This window comes from Hippoglossus stenolepis, chromosome 2 (assembly GCF_022539355.2).
Source record: "Hippoglossus stenolepis isolate QCI-W04-F060 chromosome 2, HSTE1.2, whole genome shotgun sequence".
Classification (NCBI taxonomy): Eukaryota; Metazoa; Chordata; class Actinopteri; order Pleuronectiformes; family Pleuronectidae; genus Hippoglossus; species Hippoglossus stenolepis.
In genome coordinates, this window is record NC_061484.1 from 7,494,736 (window position 1) to 7,511,266 (window position 16,531).

General features: G+C 42.1%; 1 protein-coding gene across 4 annotated transcripts; it reads left to right on the forward strand.

The window, feature by feature from the left end:
* The first annotated feature begins 649 nt into the window (after positions 1-649).
* On the forward strand, positions 650-14,439 carry LOC118121027 (interleukin enhancer-binding factor 3-like). Of its 4 annotated transcripts, none has more exons than XM_035176636.2 (20): positions 650-801; positions 1,066-1,209; positions 1,966-2,077; positions 4,169-4,368; positions 4,519-4,687; positions 4,816-5,191; positions 6,884-6,975; positions 7,485-7,580; positions 8,191-8,302; positions 8,382-8,479; positions 8,568-8,676; positions 8,771-8,911; positions 10,824-11,014; positions 11,182-11,292; positions 11,549-11,680; positions 11,920-12,081; positions 12,177-12,303; positions 12,429-12,467; positions 13,379-13,741; positions 13,871-14,439. In XM_035176636.2, the coding sequence occupies exons 2-20, from the start codon at positions 1,097-1,099 to the stop codon at positions 13,981-13,983; spliced, it is 2,856 nt and encodes a 951-aa protein (XP_035032527.2). In that variant the 5' UTR covers positions 650-801; positions 1,066-1,096; the 3' UTR covers positions 13,984-14,439. The 4 variants fall into 4 exon arrangements, with proteins under 4 accessions (XP_035032527.2, XP_035032553.2, XP_035032544.2 ...); XM_035176662.2 differs by having other exon boundaries at positions 8,400-8,479; XM_035176653.2 differs by having other exon boundaries at positions 4,816-5,183; positions 6,882-6,975.
* The last annotated feature ends 2,092 nt before the right edge of the window (positions 14,440-16,531 follow it).

The following is a 16,531-nucleotide window of genomic DNA, read 5'->3' on the forward strand; positions in this document are numbered from 1 at the left end:
ATACATCACCAATAAATAATCATTGTAAAATATGGCATCATTTGGCTGGAGAAATACATTTAAAAGTCCCACACAGTACATTTTGGATGGATGCGTTGCTGATGTGTACAGTAATTGGAAAAGAGACTGATTCACGCTTTTCTTTTTCAGCTGTAACTTTATTACAAAAAATATTTGTATTAAACTTTTAACAGACAAAAAAAACAATCACAAACTGCAAAAACTGCATAATTTAAAACAACAAACAAAACGTGATGACAGACACAAAAAAAGTATGGCCCTTAAAAAAAGAAAATGGCCCTTGATAAGAAACTAAATGTGTGAAGCATGGAGGTTTGGTTCTCCAATAGGGGGTCCTCTGATCCCTGGGGTCCTTTGCACACTGCCAGGGGGTCTGCAAAACGTTTCCAGATTCATTCATTAAAAATTATCTTGATATATGATTATACTGTGTTGACATGGTGGATACCTTTTTTAACTTGTAATCCAACACTTTTCTCGGGTTCTTTCACATAATTAAATATAAGTGTAAGAAAAGGTTCCAAGGGACATGAGGGGGTCCCCGGGATATTGACTATGTATCTGGGGTCCTCGGCTGAGAACAAATTGTGAATCCCTAGTTCACCCTCCGGAGCAGAAGGTGGCGGTAATGCACCAATAAGGTGGATGTTATCCGTAGGACGAAAGAGACGGCGAAGAAGAAGCAGAGTAAGTCGTTGTAGCAGTAGAAGAAGAAGAAGAAGAAAAGGTGGCTACAGTAAATCAGGAAGGTTTCCACCTTTAACTGGCTCTTCTTCACAGGTAAGTCCTCACTGCACAAACCAAGCTGCACTCAAAGGAGCAGTGTTGTGTGTTAGCATTGTGCTAACAGCAGCTCGCTCTCTAACCCCAGTGGATGCTCTGCTCTGTAAACATTAGCTAGCGAGCTGTCGCTGTTCCCTGCAGCTGTCTCCCCCTTACAGAGAGCGGGAGGCCACTGGGGACGTTTTATCTGCTGTTTCAATCATGTGTCGGTTTCCTGTCCGTCGCTCACTGCTCTGACAGATGCTTTTGCTGCTGAAACAGGCGCTAGCCTCGGACCCACAGTCGTGACAGCATGGCGGCCATTGGATCGCCACATTGGGATGAGCACCAGGCGTATGAGGAGCTTCTGTACTGGGACGGACTGATCCAGGAGGGACACCGGCTCCTCCCGCATGATTTTGATAGGTATATAAACAGGCACACCCAAACACCATACAACCACACAGGCATTTCTATATATCTTAGTAAATGACACTGACAGAAAAAGTGTATATACACACACATAGACGAACCTGAAATGAAAGAAAACACAGCGACATCTAGTGATTTGCAGGGGTTACAGCAGACATAAGATGAGACATTCTCAAGTGACAGCAGCACAATAAAGAAGCAACACAAGGGAAAATATAGGAAGAATAGAAATATACACAATAAAGTAGAAGTAATGTCGTGTATACAAGGTTGTTTTCTATGTGCAATATAGAGATAAGGATCAAAGTGGTGTTATTGTGCAATTCATCCCTTCTTTGTAATATACTGAGCACAAAGTGTGCAGCAGGTCTCAGTTTCAGTTTCATTTCAGTTTCATTTCAGTTAAAGGGCAGTTTGCCAGTGAGTGAGCTGATCTGTTAATGCTGCATTTTCCTTTTCAAAATGAAATCACACACCGTTACAGCCTGCTGAATTAAATATATGATTATTTTATAAATCAGATAAAGCTACACAGGATTTTTAATAACTGTTCTGACATGTTACTTAGCATTTGCCACCAAATGCGTGCGCAGTATCAGCGCTACTTCCTGTAGCGGACATTTAGGCGAAAACACAGTGTAAATTATGCCTTTTCGAGTCGAATTTGAAATATAAACTATCCCTTTAAGCTTGTCTTCAGTGTTGTCCTCATTTCATACATCTTACTTATACTAATTCTCATTCTTCCAGATATGAGGAGCTGCGTTACTGGTATGACTGCCTGTGCTACGAGGAGGAGCTCAGACAGTATCATGACTACATCGCTGCTGTCGAGGAGATTGAGGATCAGCGGCATTATGAGGTTCTTCTCTCACCTGCTAAATCGATTAAGATTTGATTATCCAGGGGCTCAGTTTTTTTTTTGATTTATCTAACCCACTTTTTCCTTTCACTCTCAATCCCATTTCAACCCTTCTCCCTACTCCAAAGCGCGTAGGGGTAGGGTGTCCCAATTCATGTTGGGATGGATGGGTAGGGGCAAGTGTTGGGGCTATGCAGACAATTTTCCCAGGATGCCTTGCGAATCACAGGAACAAATGTAGTATATTCCCCATTAATAAGAATTAAAAATTTACCATAATGATTGTTATATCTTAGTTTAATATCGTTTCAACGTATTATGGTAATTATTTTCTAAACAAACATTTAAGAAAATGCTACCGTTACACCTACCAGGGTCTCGGTAGCTAGCATGCTAACGTAACATCGTTATTGCTGATTTATGCACGATAATCCCGTATTTTGACATAATTTCATGGCGCTCTTTTGAAGATACACGATGCACTTGATTTAACCAGCGTATAGCAGCAAGCTTATTGAATTTAACTGCTCCTCTAATAACAAAGCATCCAGGCAGGGTTGCTTACACACCACTGCTAGCAGCCTGAATCAGTGAGCTTTTGATTTATATGTGAAATAATGCCGAGCATCGGAGCTTTTCATTTTCCATTGTATGAATGGCAAATGTCATTGTGCTCTACCATTATTGCCATAGTATGGAGGGAAAGCAGGAAAATATGTCCAGAGCACTTACATGCTAATTTGATTCACCTGCTCTAGCATAGATGTTATTTGGATATTATAGGTTTGTCACTTTAGTAAATGCAAGCAATAGCATTGGTTTATTTAAGATCTCGACAATGTTATTACAATGACATCCCGGCAAACATCCTGCGACAACTACTGATGACATAACGGCTTCTTGAAGCGCTGTCCCAATTCGTAGGGGAAGATTTCAACCACTACCCCTTGTAACTCTGTTTCAAGGGGCAAGATAACCCTCGAAAACAAGGGGTAGGGGCCGGGAGAAGGGGTGAAATGGGATTGGGCCTAAGACTCAACATCTAATGATTTCCGTCACCATTCTAGTTCCTTTTGTGCCTTAAAAAGATTGCTCTTCCACCTGCACAAAAGCTGTATCCTGCGCATGCAACTTCTTTTTCCAAGTTTTTTAAATCATGCTTTTTCGTAACCAGGACTAAATGTTTACGTGGATTGCACTGGATCACTTTTTAATTTTTTTATTTAGTTTAACCAGCACATAATAAATGTGCATGCCAACATTTTCTCTGTGCCTTTTGGCTCCTGTGTAATACATTTTAAACGTTATCTTTTTTCACCTTTTTTTTATCATATCTGAGTCACGGAAATTGGACAAGCCGTTGTTTGTGGGAGGTCTTGTGCGCCTTCTCTATCTTGTAGCATCTGGCTCATCTCAGAGTCAGATGAGGCCATATCTGCTGAAGATATTAGGTCAGTATTAAATATCCCACTGAGGACAGGGGAGACTCATGGTGAAGCGGTTACCCCAGCTGATGATTTCAGGTCTGGGCCGTGCAAAGACCGGGACAGGTTGAACAGGCACTGCAAAAACGAGCAGTCATTTTGAATTATTGCTATGTTTGAAGTTTATGATGATGCTTGAAAAGTACTTGTACACGGTGTAGTTCTATACATACACGCAGGCGGAGTAGGGCAGGTCTTATATAAATACAAAATGCCACTTACATACACATAGAGATAGAAGTACCTGGACTTATTTTAATAGCTGTGTGCTATTAACCCTGTATGGATTTGACTGAAAAAATAAATCTAGGAATATACCAGCCACCCCTCGAAACCAAAGTCTTGCAAACAGCACACATGGCCAATATACTTGTGGGACTTTCCAGGATGAAATATTTCCAAATTACTTTAGCTCGCTCTGGCTAACGCTAACACCACCAGCATTCACTTCCTCTTTGCTGCTCTAAAAACAGAACTAGCCAGTGGAGCGACGACTGCCTTTATGGAGTGGCAAGGAAGACGTTATTTCAAGGAAAATAAAATTGTAGTTTGAAAACTAAACTTTAAAACCAATATTATGACTAATGTTGTTTTTTTTCCAATGAAGGAGGCGGCACCCTCCCAGGTGAGCAAGGGACCATATGATCGCCACGTAATGGCCAAACATTCTGATGTGTATCCCACACCTGAGGAGCTGGAAGCTGTGCAGGAAATTGTCTCCCGTGTGGAGAGTGCTCTGAAGACTGTCTCTGACCAGATGGACACTTCAAAGGAAAACAAAGACGATACGGAGACAGAGACAGAGAGGTAAGCAACGTGTCCAAATGAGCCGTGGCAGCTGTCCCAGTGACTAAAAAGTGAATCCAAATTCAATTAGTCTTTTAAATCTGCATTTTCCCCTATTCATGTTTATAATTAAATCATATTTTTAATCTTTTTTCCTTCTCACCATCCAAGTACTGATTCAGAAGACCGTGTCCTGCGTGGTGTTATGAGGGTTGGATTGGTGGCCAAAGGACTCCTGTTGAAGGGAGACAAAGACTTGGAGCTGGTGCTGCTTTGTTCCAACAAGCCAACAATCACCCTGCTTATAGAAGTGGCTGAAAAACTGACGGCACAGCTAGAGGTAGGAATCAGTAACTACAGCTGTGTTATGTCCCTCTCCATTAAAAAACAGATATTGCAGATTTGGGTTGTTTTTTAAACAAAAAAGTGTGTTTGCAATTCTAATTTTATTTTTCCTCTTTTCAATAGGCTATTTCAGCGGGGGCATACACAGTAAGCCAGTGTCCGGGGGATGCGGCCATTGTTGTGACGAGCACAACGGAGTTAGCTCTGACTCTTACCATCCACCTGACATCACCTCTTGTCAGGATGGAGGAAGAATGTAAAACTGCAGAAGAAGAAGAAGCAGTAGAAGGAGAGAAGGCAGAGGAAGAATCAGAAGCGGCCGAAGGAGGAGAAGACTCAGTAGAAGGAGAGAAGACAGAAGAAGAAGCCGAAGCGGCTGAAGGAGGAGAAGACGCAGTAGAAGGAGAAAAGACAGAAGAACCGGAAGTGGCAGACGCAGAAACGACAGAAGCAGCAGCAGAAGAAAAGACGGAAACAGCAGCAGTAGAAGAAGAAGAAGGTAGATATGTTGTTCAAGCCTCAGACTAGACATCAACCATCACAGGGCTGATCTGTGTGTTCTCAGTATACAGACACTACTTCTCCACTGATCTGTAACTCTGCTCTGACGGTTCAATCCTTCAGCGTGTCAAACCTCAGTGGAGCTTGTACAGTGACTGTCTCAGACCAAGGCCAGTGAACAACCGACCAGTGTTGGCTCTTCACTCGCTCTAGAGTCCTTTCATCGTTTCTGAGCTCCTACATTTCCTCTGAAGTCGCTGATGTTGTTTAGAACATTGCCCCAGTCATAAAAAAAACACTTTGTGTATTCTTGTAGAATTGTTTTCATGTTTAAAGTGAAGGCTTTTTCAAGAATAACAAGTTCAAGCGCGTATTGCATGTATTTGATGCTGAACATGTATGTTTGGCACCAGCTGCAGCAAAACTGATCTGCAGCTAGGAGTTTCCTTCAGTTTCTCAGGGGAGGCTTTAAATTCAACCACGCAGGAAAAAGGAGGTAGGACTGACTGATTGTCTGTTTATGTTGGAATTTGACAGTTATTGGAGTGTTTTTTGAGCTTCCATGTTAATCAACCTGGAAAGTATTTACACTAGAGTCTAAAGTTACAGTGAGTTCGTTTATTGGTCATTGGGAGTTTGCTGAAGCCCCACATACAGAACAGAACAGAACCATACCAGTCTCAGTGCAGTTTTAGTCCAGTTACGACACTTCACACCAGGGCTGCACATTTAAGATCACTCAATGATGGTGTTTAGTATTTTAGCATCAATAATAAATCCATTCCCTTCCTCACAGCCTTCAATTAAAATATTTTTGTCCAGAAGAGAACACAGCAACGACTACTAAGTTGTCAAACAAGCATGCCGGGCCAGTAAAAGTCTTCAACGATCTATCAAATACCAGAGAAGAACACTGTGAATGCCACTTGTAATCAGACCTAGCAGTGCTAACTAGCCAGTGCTACAACATTGAATTAAATGCTCAAGTATGATCATTTTAAATTATTATTGTTATTATGATGCAGCTCTGCTGCTAATTTGCTGCTGACCATTGTTTGACAGTTTTCAACAGTTCACAATGGCTCTGTATAGACATGACATGCAGTTTTCAGACAGATTAGCTGAATTGTATTTTTAGTGTGTAGAATGAGCTGCTGCACACAGCTGGTATGGCTCTCTGTGTTTCCAGACCTTCAGAAAGCATCTTTTAGAACAGGGGCTCCATCAGTTTTGCTGCAGCACGGGGCAGACGTTTAGATTCTCTAAATGCTTGTGATTTACAACTGATTACCTTTTTAGTTTGTCAAGTTTTTTTAGGAACGCTGGACCTTTGACCAACTGGACAAACTGTCTCAGGAGGGGAAGGAAGCAGCAAACCCAAGCCAAGGGGCTGAGGGAAGGGGGGGGGTTAATGCAGTTTGTACACCCAACGCGTAGACTGACACACAGTAAACACTACTTAACTTTATGGCAGTCTTTTTGCTTCCACCTTCAAACACTGGTGATAAGGTAGCTGGTCTCTTTGACTGTCAGGGTTGTTGGGACCAACCATTTAACACACTAGCTATTTCTGACCCCCCTCTCCCCGCTGCTGGTGGTTTGTGGAGCGCTGCTACTCCCTTAGCTGCAAGACAGAGCCAACCCCCTTGGTCAAACTGTACCTTTTCTTCTTACCCCACCTCGTCAATAGAAATGCGAACAGTCATCGATCCGCCGGACGTTCTGGACAGGCAGAAATGCCTAACTGCCTTGGCGTCTCTCCGCCACGCCAAGTGGTTCCAGGTTTGCATTCCCGTCCTTATTTGTACATAAGGTTGAATCTATTCCTTTTAAAACATTTTCTTTTATTTTCTCTCCATTTTAGAGACAAGAACACTTTCTTAAACTGTTTTCATTTCAAGATGTTGTTCAATGATCCTAAAATATCAAAATGTGAAAGAACTTGAGAAGAGTGGGAGAATGATCTGCTGTTCCATACCAATGACAAAACTAAATAAATCATTGGTATCGACACAGCATGTAATTTGATTTATTAAAATGACGTCTGCCAGACTGAACTCTCTAAATTTGTACTCCTGTGCTAAAAAGTGCGTGTAGATATACATTTCTAATATATAAAATAAAAAGAATTCTTGGTTTCAACAGTTGTTGATCTGGAGATGGCTCAGTTCTGATCTTTCTTTGCTGCCTTGCTTTCCGGGTCTTTTCATGAGAACCCAGAAAAACAGGAGTGAGGTCCCATTGGAGGCGGCAGCTCCTCTGACTGAACTGGGTTTTGTTTGTGTCTCCAGGCCAAAGTCAGCCACCTGAACTCTGCCGTGGTTGTGATCCGGATCATGAGGGACTTGTGTAACCGTGTTCCGACCTGGACGCCACTCTCAGGATGGGTAAGGAAACTGTTGTTGCAAATTATAGCTGCTTTTAGACATGCACTGAAGTCTGTATAATCTCCTGACAACCTCTGCAGGGGCTGCATGTGAGAATGCAAATGTCTGAGTGAGAGCCTGCAGACTTTCTCCGGAGTTTCTCTCTTCTCCTAAAGCAAGGTGGCGTGTTGATTACCTTTCTAACACGTGACCGATGCGAAAAAGACAACAAATATCTCAGGATGAAAAAGTGGTGCCATACATGTAGAAGAAACCGAAGATGTCGAGAGTGGTAAGAACTGTCGCCACTCGCCAGTGTTGATGTGCTGTAAGTAAAAAACGGGTAAAATCTGCTGGGGAATTAATACGTTGTGTCCTGCCTCTACATGCTGCACCACTCCTCACCTGAATGCTCCGGAGATTTCTGAGCCAAGAAACTCCTGCTGCATTATTCATGTGTGAAAGGCAAACTCTGGAGAAAGTCTGGACTCCATTGTGTGGACATTCTCCGGAATTGAAAACAGCTTAAGTTATAACAGCAGCTCAGATGAGGTCTTTCTATATCTGTGATCAAATCCTTGACTTTTTCTTATTTGCAGCATTTTATACTTTTTTTGTTTCCCCCACACAGCCTCTTGAACTGCTGGTCGAGAAGGCTATCTGTACGTCTGAGAGACCAATGGGAGCAGGCGAGTCTTTCCGCCGGGTTTTGGAGTGTGTGGCCTCTGGAATTCTCTTATATGGTGAGTTAGTCAAACCAGAACAAACATTCATGCCTTGGCCTCAATATCAGTGAACAAATGTATCTGTCAATGTGCAAAGATGGCCCTGGAATTAAAGATCCATGTGAGAAGGAAGAAGTCGACGCCACTGAAAACCTGACTCCGCAGCAGCGTGAAGACATCACGCAGAGTGCTCAAGTAAGACGAGGCAAATACAGGCCAACACAACCACACTCATATTCATGAACCCTGTCGAAAAAGTATCTAACTTCTATATTTTTCTCAGCTTGCTTTGAGGCTATGTGCGTTTGCACAGATGCATAAGGTGTTGGGGAGGGAATACAAACCTGTAAAGCCACGGAAATCCCTGGGAGCCAGCAACAGAGAGGACACAGGTAAATAACGGTCTGGACTCTTTCTCCTTTCCATACAGTTCATGAGTCATGTAATGCTTTAATAAAAAATGCTTGTCTCTGTTGTTCTTTGCAGCCCAGATAGCTCCTGCTGGATACTTCACCCTGCCAGCGAAGAGACCTTACACCGAGATGGAAAAAGACGAGGAGGAGCCCCAACTCAACAGCAAACAGAGGAAGTTTCTCAAGTTCCAGAAGCGCTTCCAGAGGAAATCATGTCAGTAATGAATATCACAGATCTTTGTATTGGCTGAGCAATTTGAATGTCAAATGCTTCACTTTTGATTGTGGAGACATGGCCTGGCAGATGTTAAATGTTTCCTGAACTGGAGAAAATTACCCTAATTAATGTCTTAATCTTCAACTCCGTGATGAATTCTCATTATTATTATGAGCATAGATTGTTTCAAAGCACACATGGATACGTGACTGTTATTTGAAAACGGGACTCTATGATTAACCAAATCACCTCACTCCCATAGTGCATGAGTACACAATATGCTGTGTTCACACCAAACACGAAGCAAATTTCCGCGTTGCGTAACCTGCGTGAGTTTGGCCGCAGGATCATTTGTGTTTACTCGAGCAACGCAAGTAACCACAACCCGCGAACATTCGCCTGTTCTCTTTGGAAAAGAGGAGAGGAGGACTTTAGGCTGAAGTAACTACAGTTGCTGTGTTGTACATGTTGTGGAAACGCCAGAGAAGCCAGTGTGTGTGGGTCCACTAGCCCATCTCAAGGTGCCCACACCTTTGGGAATTTCTCCGTCCTCTTCAGGAGCTGCGTCTGGATGACTGCCATTTCCAGCACTACCTGACCAGCGGCCAGTTTGATGACCTGCTAACTGGTAAGTTTCCTTCTCAACGCTGATTGGCTTTTGCGACATCACATCACGCAAATTTTTCGCTCACTCTTCAAATAATTTGACTCGTTCTCATTGTCCGGCATGTGTGACACGAAGTTTACGTCTATACGCATCTTTGCATTGACTGAGTGCAGTCAAATTGCACAAAAATTCCCATCACGTTTGGTGTGAACACAGCATCGGTGTAAACAATGCAAATATGGAATCGGGAACATTTTTGAATCTGCTGACAGAATCTTAGGGCCTGATCTACTAAAGGTTTGCGAGTGTAAAAACGTGTGCAAACTTTATTTCACCCGCGAAAAAACATGCAAGCTGAACGGTGCGCACTGAGGATTGCATGCAGAATAACCCGCGCTGTCCATTTAGTACGTTTGCCTTAATGAATCTGCAATATCGGGCAGAGAAGGGTAGACGAGAATACTTTAATTTAGCAAACACATTGTGATTTACACAGCCTGAAAATAATTGCAGGGCTTGTGACTGCGTCTATATTTAATACGCTTGAGAGGTAGGTGCTTATCAGCACAGCGTTATGGACAGATGGCTGCAGCCAAACAAAACTGAAGAAAATCTACCTCAAGCCTAAAGAAAAATGAACATTGACATTCATCATGTCTTCCTATTTCCCTCTTTTTCACTGGGGGTTTTCTTTTTCGCAAGTTGCGCTTGTCTCCAGTGCGTTCGTCTCCGCCGCTGCGCTCTCCTCCCTCTCCATCCTCCGGCTGCTCCATTGTGGGACCGCTTGTATCGAGAGACCTCACCACTGCCTGTAAAATATATTTTTTGTTTTGGAGGCCAACATAGTTTGTAATGTTTGTGTTGTAGTTCTTTCTCAACGATACAGAGAGCATCATGCTGTAATAAAACTACAAACAAGATCTTTGTTTTTCCTCTTGTTGTGTTTGGTATATCGTTGTGGGTTTTTTCTGCTGTTGATGTGGGTAGTGTGTGTGTGTGTATATGTATATGTATATGTATATGTATATGTATATGTATATATATATATATATATATACAAACAATAACAATGTGGCACTGATAATGGCTGTGGGACATATTATTGATACCTTCTGTCTCTGTAGTAGTGTTGTAGTTTGTGAGATGATTTAGCATTTTGAAGGTTATTCTCTACTACTTCACCTTATCTTCAACTTCAAGTGTAAATAATTCTGGTATTCTGATATTCCTTCATATCTGTCCTACTTGACATAGGTCTTACATTTCATTCATTCACAAACCCTGTATTCCTTTTCTTTGTAGTCACAGAAGATTTTAGCATGAATGCTGTGATGCGTCTGAACCAGTACAGACCTGGTCTGGAGTACCGGCTCACATCTCAAACTGGTCCAGTCCACGAGCCCGTCTTCACCATGACTGTGGACTTGAATGGGGTCGTCTACGAGGCCACCGGGCCTTCCAAACGAGCTGCCAAGCTTAACGTAGCCACCAAGGCAAGATACTCATGCTTCGTTTCACAAACGCACGTTAATCACTCAGTCCTGGCTACAGTGAAGAAGCCATTTTCTCTGACCTGTATTCCTGTTGTAGTTTACGGACATAAAGTCCAACGGGGCATTGATGTAAAGAGTTGTTCATGTTTTACTTTTGTCATTCACAGGTCCTGCAGGAACTCGGCCTGCCAACGGGATCTGATTCTAAACCAGAGTCCATAGCCGAAGCTGAAGGACCAGTAAAAGATGCAACGATGACCTCTACTTTGTCAGAAGATGTACGCACATGTGTTCCTCCTTCAGTTGTGTTGAATTTAGAATCCATCCATCATTTATATCGCCTACCCTTTTAAGGGAGCTGCAGCCAATCCCAGCTGACATTTGGCGCGAGGCGGGGTGCACCTTGAACAGGTCGCCACTCCATCGCAGGGCCAACATACAGAGACAAACCACCATTCACATTCACGCTCAGTTCAGAGTCTAGAGTAATGTAACCCAAATCTGTATTTCTGTTTGCCCACTTGTTATGAACAGAGCGGCCAGGGCCCCATCTTGACCAAAAATGGCAAAAACCCTGTGATGGAGCTAAATGAGAAGCGTCGCAGCCTTAAGTACGAGCTGTCTGCAGAGACAGGGGGCTCCCATGAAAAGTGCTTTGTCATGGAGGTGAGTCAGCACCATCACAACACAAAAACAACACTACAAAGATAGTTTGTATTGAAAAACGAAAATGAAACCTTTTTAATGTGGGTTCTGCTGTAAATGGATCTGCCCTGCATTACAGCTCCAATAGCTGATGTGTGTTAGCATTTCTATCTCGCAGAATCAAATAAGAATGAACGCTGATGCATGCAAAGTTGAAAAGGAACCAAACGTTGAAGTGTTCCCTCTTTCTTGTCTGTCAGGTGGAGGTGGACGGGCAGAAGTTTAAAGGGCGAGGTTCTAACAAGAAGGAGGCAAAGGCCTATGCTGCCCTCGCTGCTCTGGAGAAGCTGTTCCCAGAAAACGATGGGGAATCGAACACCAACAGATTTCTTCCAAAGAAGAAGGTCACCTACACCGACATGGTAATGTTTCAGGCCAGTGATCATCAGAGTGTGAGACTCAGTTGATTATGAAGGACACTTTACATTAAATATTTTTCTGTGTCACTGATCAATAGCACATCCCGGGGTTTGGAACAATTCGTGGCATTCCTTCAGACTCTGGATCCCGTGGCTGGGGGCCCAACAGAGGACGAGGCAGGGGCCGAGGCAAACAGTTCACCGGAGGACCCAGCTATAACAAGAGTAAGCACTTTTACACTCGCTAGGTGTAAAGACAAGACAGTCGTATAAAGACAAAAACAAGATTGTTTAGATTTGCATCATACACCTTTGAGGAAATCCACTGAAGTCTTTTCTTTCCATAACAGCCAACTACAGTTACGAGGGCAACACTGGCACATGCCATTGTAAGTATACACTACTCATCTCTGTTAGCTCTGTGGAGACGCACCTTAGAGGGTTGTGCTGTTTAGAAATACAAAATTTGAATAATTAGTCTACAAATACAATATTACTGTTTTTATTATAAAGAAGTGCAACAAAATATTTCTGGGAAAAATCTTAAGTCTTAAAAGAAGTGAGAACCTTCATTTACTTCACAATGGTGAAATTGAAAATAAACCCATATTCTTAGTAGAGTGCAGACCTGCACCAAGGCCCAACAGTCCCTATATGAAACCACGTTTTATTCACTAGATCTGGATTTTAATTTGTATCTGCTCTAAATTGCACACACTCATAAATATGTCTGATATTTTTCATCAAGAGCCGTGAATTATTCTCCACGACATCAACGGAAATTGAATTCCATCTCACACTATTAAGGAAAGTGAAGGAAAATTCCTGAATCCGCCCCCTGATCCAGATCTGCTCCAAATTGAATGGGTTCTTCTCTGATCCATCCTTCCACTAAGATTCCTGGTAACCTGTTCCGTAGATTTTGTGTAATCCTGCTCACTAACAAACACAGATGAAAATCTGGGCGGAGTTAAAAAGTAAATTGTAACACAAAAATAAAATGGAAGCTTTTAATTGAAGGATAATAGAAGGAACTTAATTGTAGTTTGTCACACATACAGCTGAAAGAGTTTGATATTAATCAATTAGACAGTTTCTAGAAAACTGTCAATAAGTTTGATCAATTTCTCAAATAGTATTTGTACGTGTTTTGTGTGTTGTAATGGGGGGCTTTGATTGTTTGGATTCAACAAACCATTTACATATGACAGTTTGGGACCTGGGAAATTAAAATGGACATTTGTTTTTAGTTGGAGACAAATAATTCTACATAGCAGTGATTTTTTATTTTTATTTTTAGATAAACTTTACGGTAACAACGCAGCCAAAAGCACTGCACCTGGCGGATCAGGCAGCAACGTCGGCTACGGCACCTTTTACCCCGAGAGCAGCGGCGGCACCTTTTACTCCGAGAGCAGCGGCAGCACCACCAACTACTCCGGCCCACCCATGTCCAGCTCCGACTCCAGCGCCGCCAAGGGAGAAAGCTACCAGTCGATGCCTCCCCCTGCCGATCAGGAGAGCCCCTACAGCTACGGCTATGGAGACGAGAAGAAGAAGATGCTGACACAAAACCAGAACGAGGGCCAGGCAGGAAACTACTCCATGTACAGCACCGCTTACCCCAGCTCAGTGACGGGCGGCCAAGTGTATAATAATTACGGTGAGTCAAGATGGAGCAAATCTTTCTCCGATGCAACTATTCACACTTCAAAATGATCCGTGGCTGCATTTATGTGTCCTGTATAAACACAAAAACAAATCTGACATGGGAATTGATCTAATTCCACAGGCTGGGGAAACCAGTCGTCCTGGGGTAACCAGCAGGGGGGGTACACCTCGTACCAGGGCTATGGAGGACAAAACCAGGGCTCGTACTCTGGATACAGCAACGTGAATTACTAGTCATGACGTCATGTTACGGCCTTTCTCACCTCACTCTGCCATCTTCTGACTCTGATTGTTCCCCCTCGAATATGATCTGGGGATCCCACTTCTCAAAAGGAAAAGGAAAATTGCTTGTGTTGTCATTCAAACTGTATTTTTGCTGTTTTTGTTTTGTACCTGTTTATTATTCTCGCGTCTGGTAAAAGTAATTTTAGGTGACAGATGCTCAAGTTTATGATTTATTCAAGTCCCTGTTTTCTTTTAACTGCTACACCTGTCAGCGTGTTTTAAAAGAACATACCTGGTTTATCATTCTGTCTTGTTTCTTGGGTTGTTGTGTTATTTTAATAAAGCGCACTGGTTCTGTTACAGCACATTTGAAGCTGCTTGTAGTTTAAACTGAAGATTTGTTTATTTGTGTCACAAAATGCTCAAATAACTAGTGAAATAAATGATTCTGACTTTGGAGCGAAACTTCTGACCATCAGCTTGCTATTTCACAAACAAGAACAAAGTTAGGATATTGTAAATACCAGCTCAAGTCAGAGTTGAGCTGTCATCAGTAGGATTTGAAATGTTGTGAGTCAACTTGAGCTTCCCCAGATATTCCTCACATCTGTGTTACTGCAAGCGGCTTCTGCGGCGTATGCAGATGCTTCACTTTATCACCCAGTGTAGTATAACTGTGTAGCGTGGTCATATCACATGTGCAGCTATGTTGTAAGCAAAGACTGGATGAAGCCTTGTTGGCCGCTGTGGGGGAATGAGGTCATTGTAGCTGCAAAGGCTCCACAGGAGGAATTACTAATGGCACAAGGACACAGATGGAACATAATGGAGATAATGTAAATGCCAGGTGGAGAATAAATCATCATTAAAAGAGAAATACATAAAATTTTATATGTATGGGCATAATTTGAAGACGTCATACTGTCTTTGCAAAAAGTAAGCACACCTACATCATCACCCTAAAACCCACAGACCTGAATGAATCCTAGACCCCTTCTAAAGGGGCCCTCCACATTGTTAGTATTAAACTTCCATAAAGGTTGTGGAACTGATTTTAAATAAAAAACGGTCAAAATGGAAACAACAGACTGAGATCCAGAATTTAAGTCTAGGGTTTGAGTCAAGTTCCAGAGCTTGATATCATATGTCCCATTATTCTACTCAATTACATCTTTTATTCATCTTTTTTAAAGTCAAACTGTCTTTTGATCATCAAAGGCAGACCGATATAATGGATAGAGGCAGACAGATAGACATATAGTGGTGTCATCAGGGTTTCTTTCTCAGAATTGAGAAAGTGCCTCTAGAGTCAAAGAGGAAATTATGCTGCTGTATTAACATGCAGTTGACGAGAACGCCTCCTGAGCGTCACGTTTGTGAAGTGCCTTTTTAATCAGGCTAATGTGAGTAGTATATACACAGTACCAATCTTTATTTTCTTATATTACCACCGCTTCATTCGGCCAAATATACGTGTATATATCTTCGATTGTGTGAGTGGAAGTGATTTAAAGCACCAAGAAAGTACCGTCACAATTTATCCTCGGCTGGTGCAGGGCGCTGCTGCTCACATTTAACCAACAACAAGCGTTGTGTTCATATCTCTCTTATTCTCACCTCCCTTCATTAGCTGCAAGTGAAGTATAGTTTTAATTTTAAATTAGTTTTAATAACTTTTAAAGCTGGTCCTTTTAGTTATTTTACAAACGAACAAACTCTCTATAATCCAAACTGTAATTTAAGTTCTTTCAACACTTGTTGGTAGTTTCTTAAATCAGGCTGGTAACTAAGGGTAACCATGCCTTGACCATTAAGACCACCAGGCTCTGAATCTCCTAACTTCAACGTCAGCACTTTACCTGTTTTTAAATCAATGCTTGAAACATATTTTTAAATAATGATTTTGCTTTTAATTTTAATATTTTCTTTTCTTTTCTTTTTCTTTTCTTTTTTGTTGTGCGTTGTTTTATCCCTATTTATTTTGTAAAGCACTTTATAATCTTAAAGTGCTATAGAAATAAAATGTATTTTGTGGTATTTCAGCATGAAGCCGACAGTCATGTGCATTTGCATGTTAAATTGAGAAGACTGCAGTAAGTCATGTTTTCATTTACAGATGAAATGGGACCGGGAAGTTTGCTTTCTATGAAACTGCAGTTTGCACTCGCCACAACCCATCAGTCTGCTGATGTATACTTGTTATATTTCCTTTTCCAAAATGATCCCAAAATACATTTTTACAAATGAAGGAGGAAAACAAGTGATTAACACAGCGGTGGAAAAAGTGGAGTCTGGACACCAGCTATAATAATCTCTGCAGATCACATGTGGCCCAAGTAACCCGCTGGTCCCAAGACTGAGTCAGGGTGTGAGCAATGCTCATGTCCCTGTGGCGTGTCCCAGGGCTCGTCCTCCTGCGACCTGATAAAAGGGAGGGCAGGAGGAGCGCTGCGAGGACAGAGAGGGTCCCATCAGGTCATCCTGGGCAGTTATCCGCTGTGAGTGTTTTATCTTTGACATTACTATCTCTTCTTCACACCACACGTTCTGGCTGTTT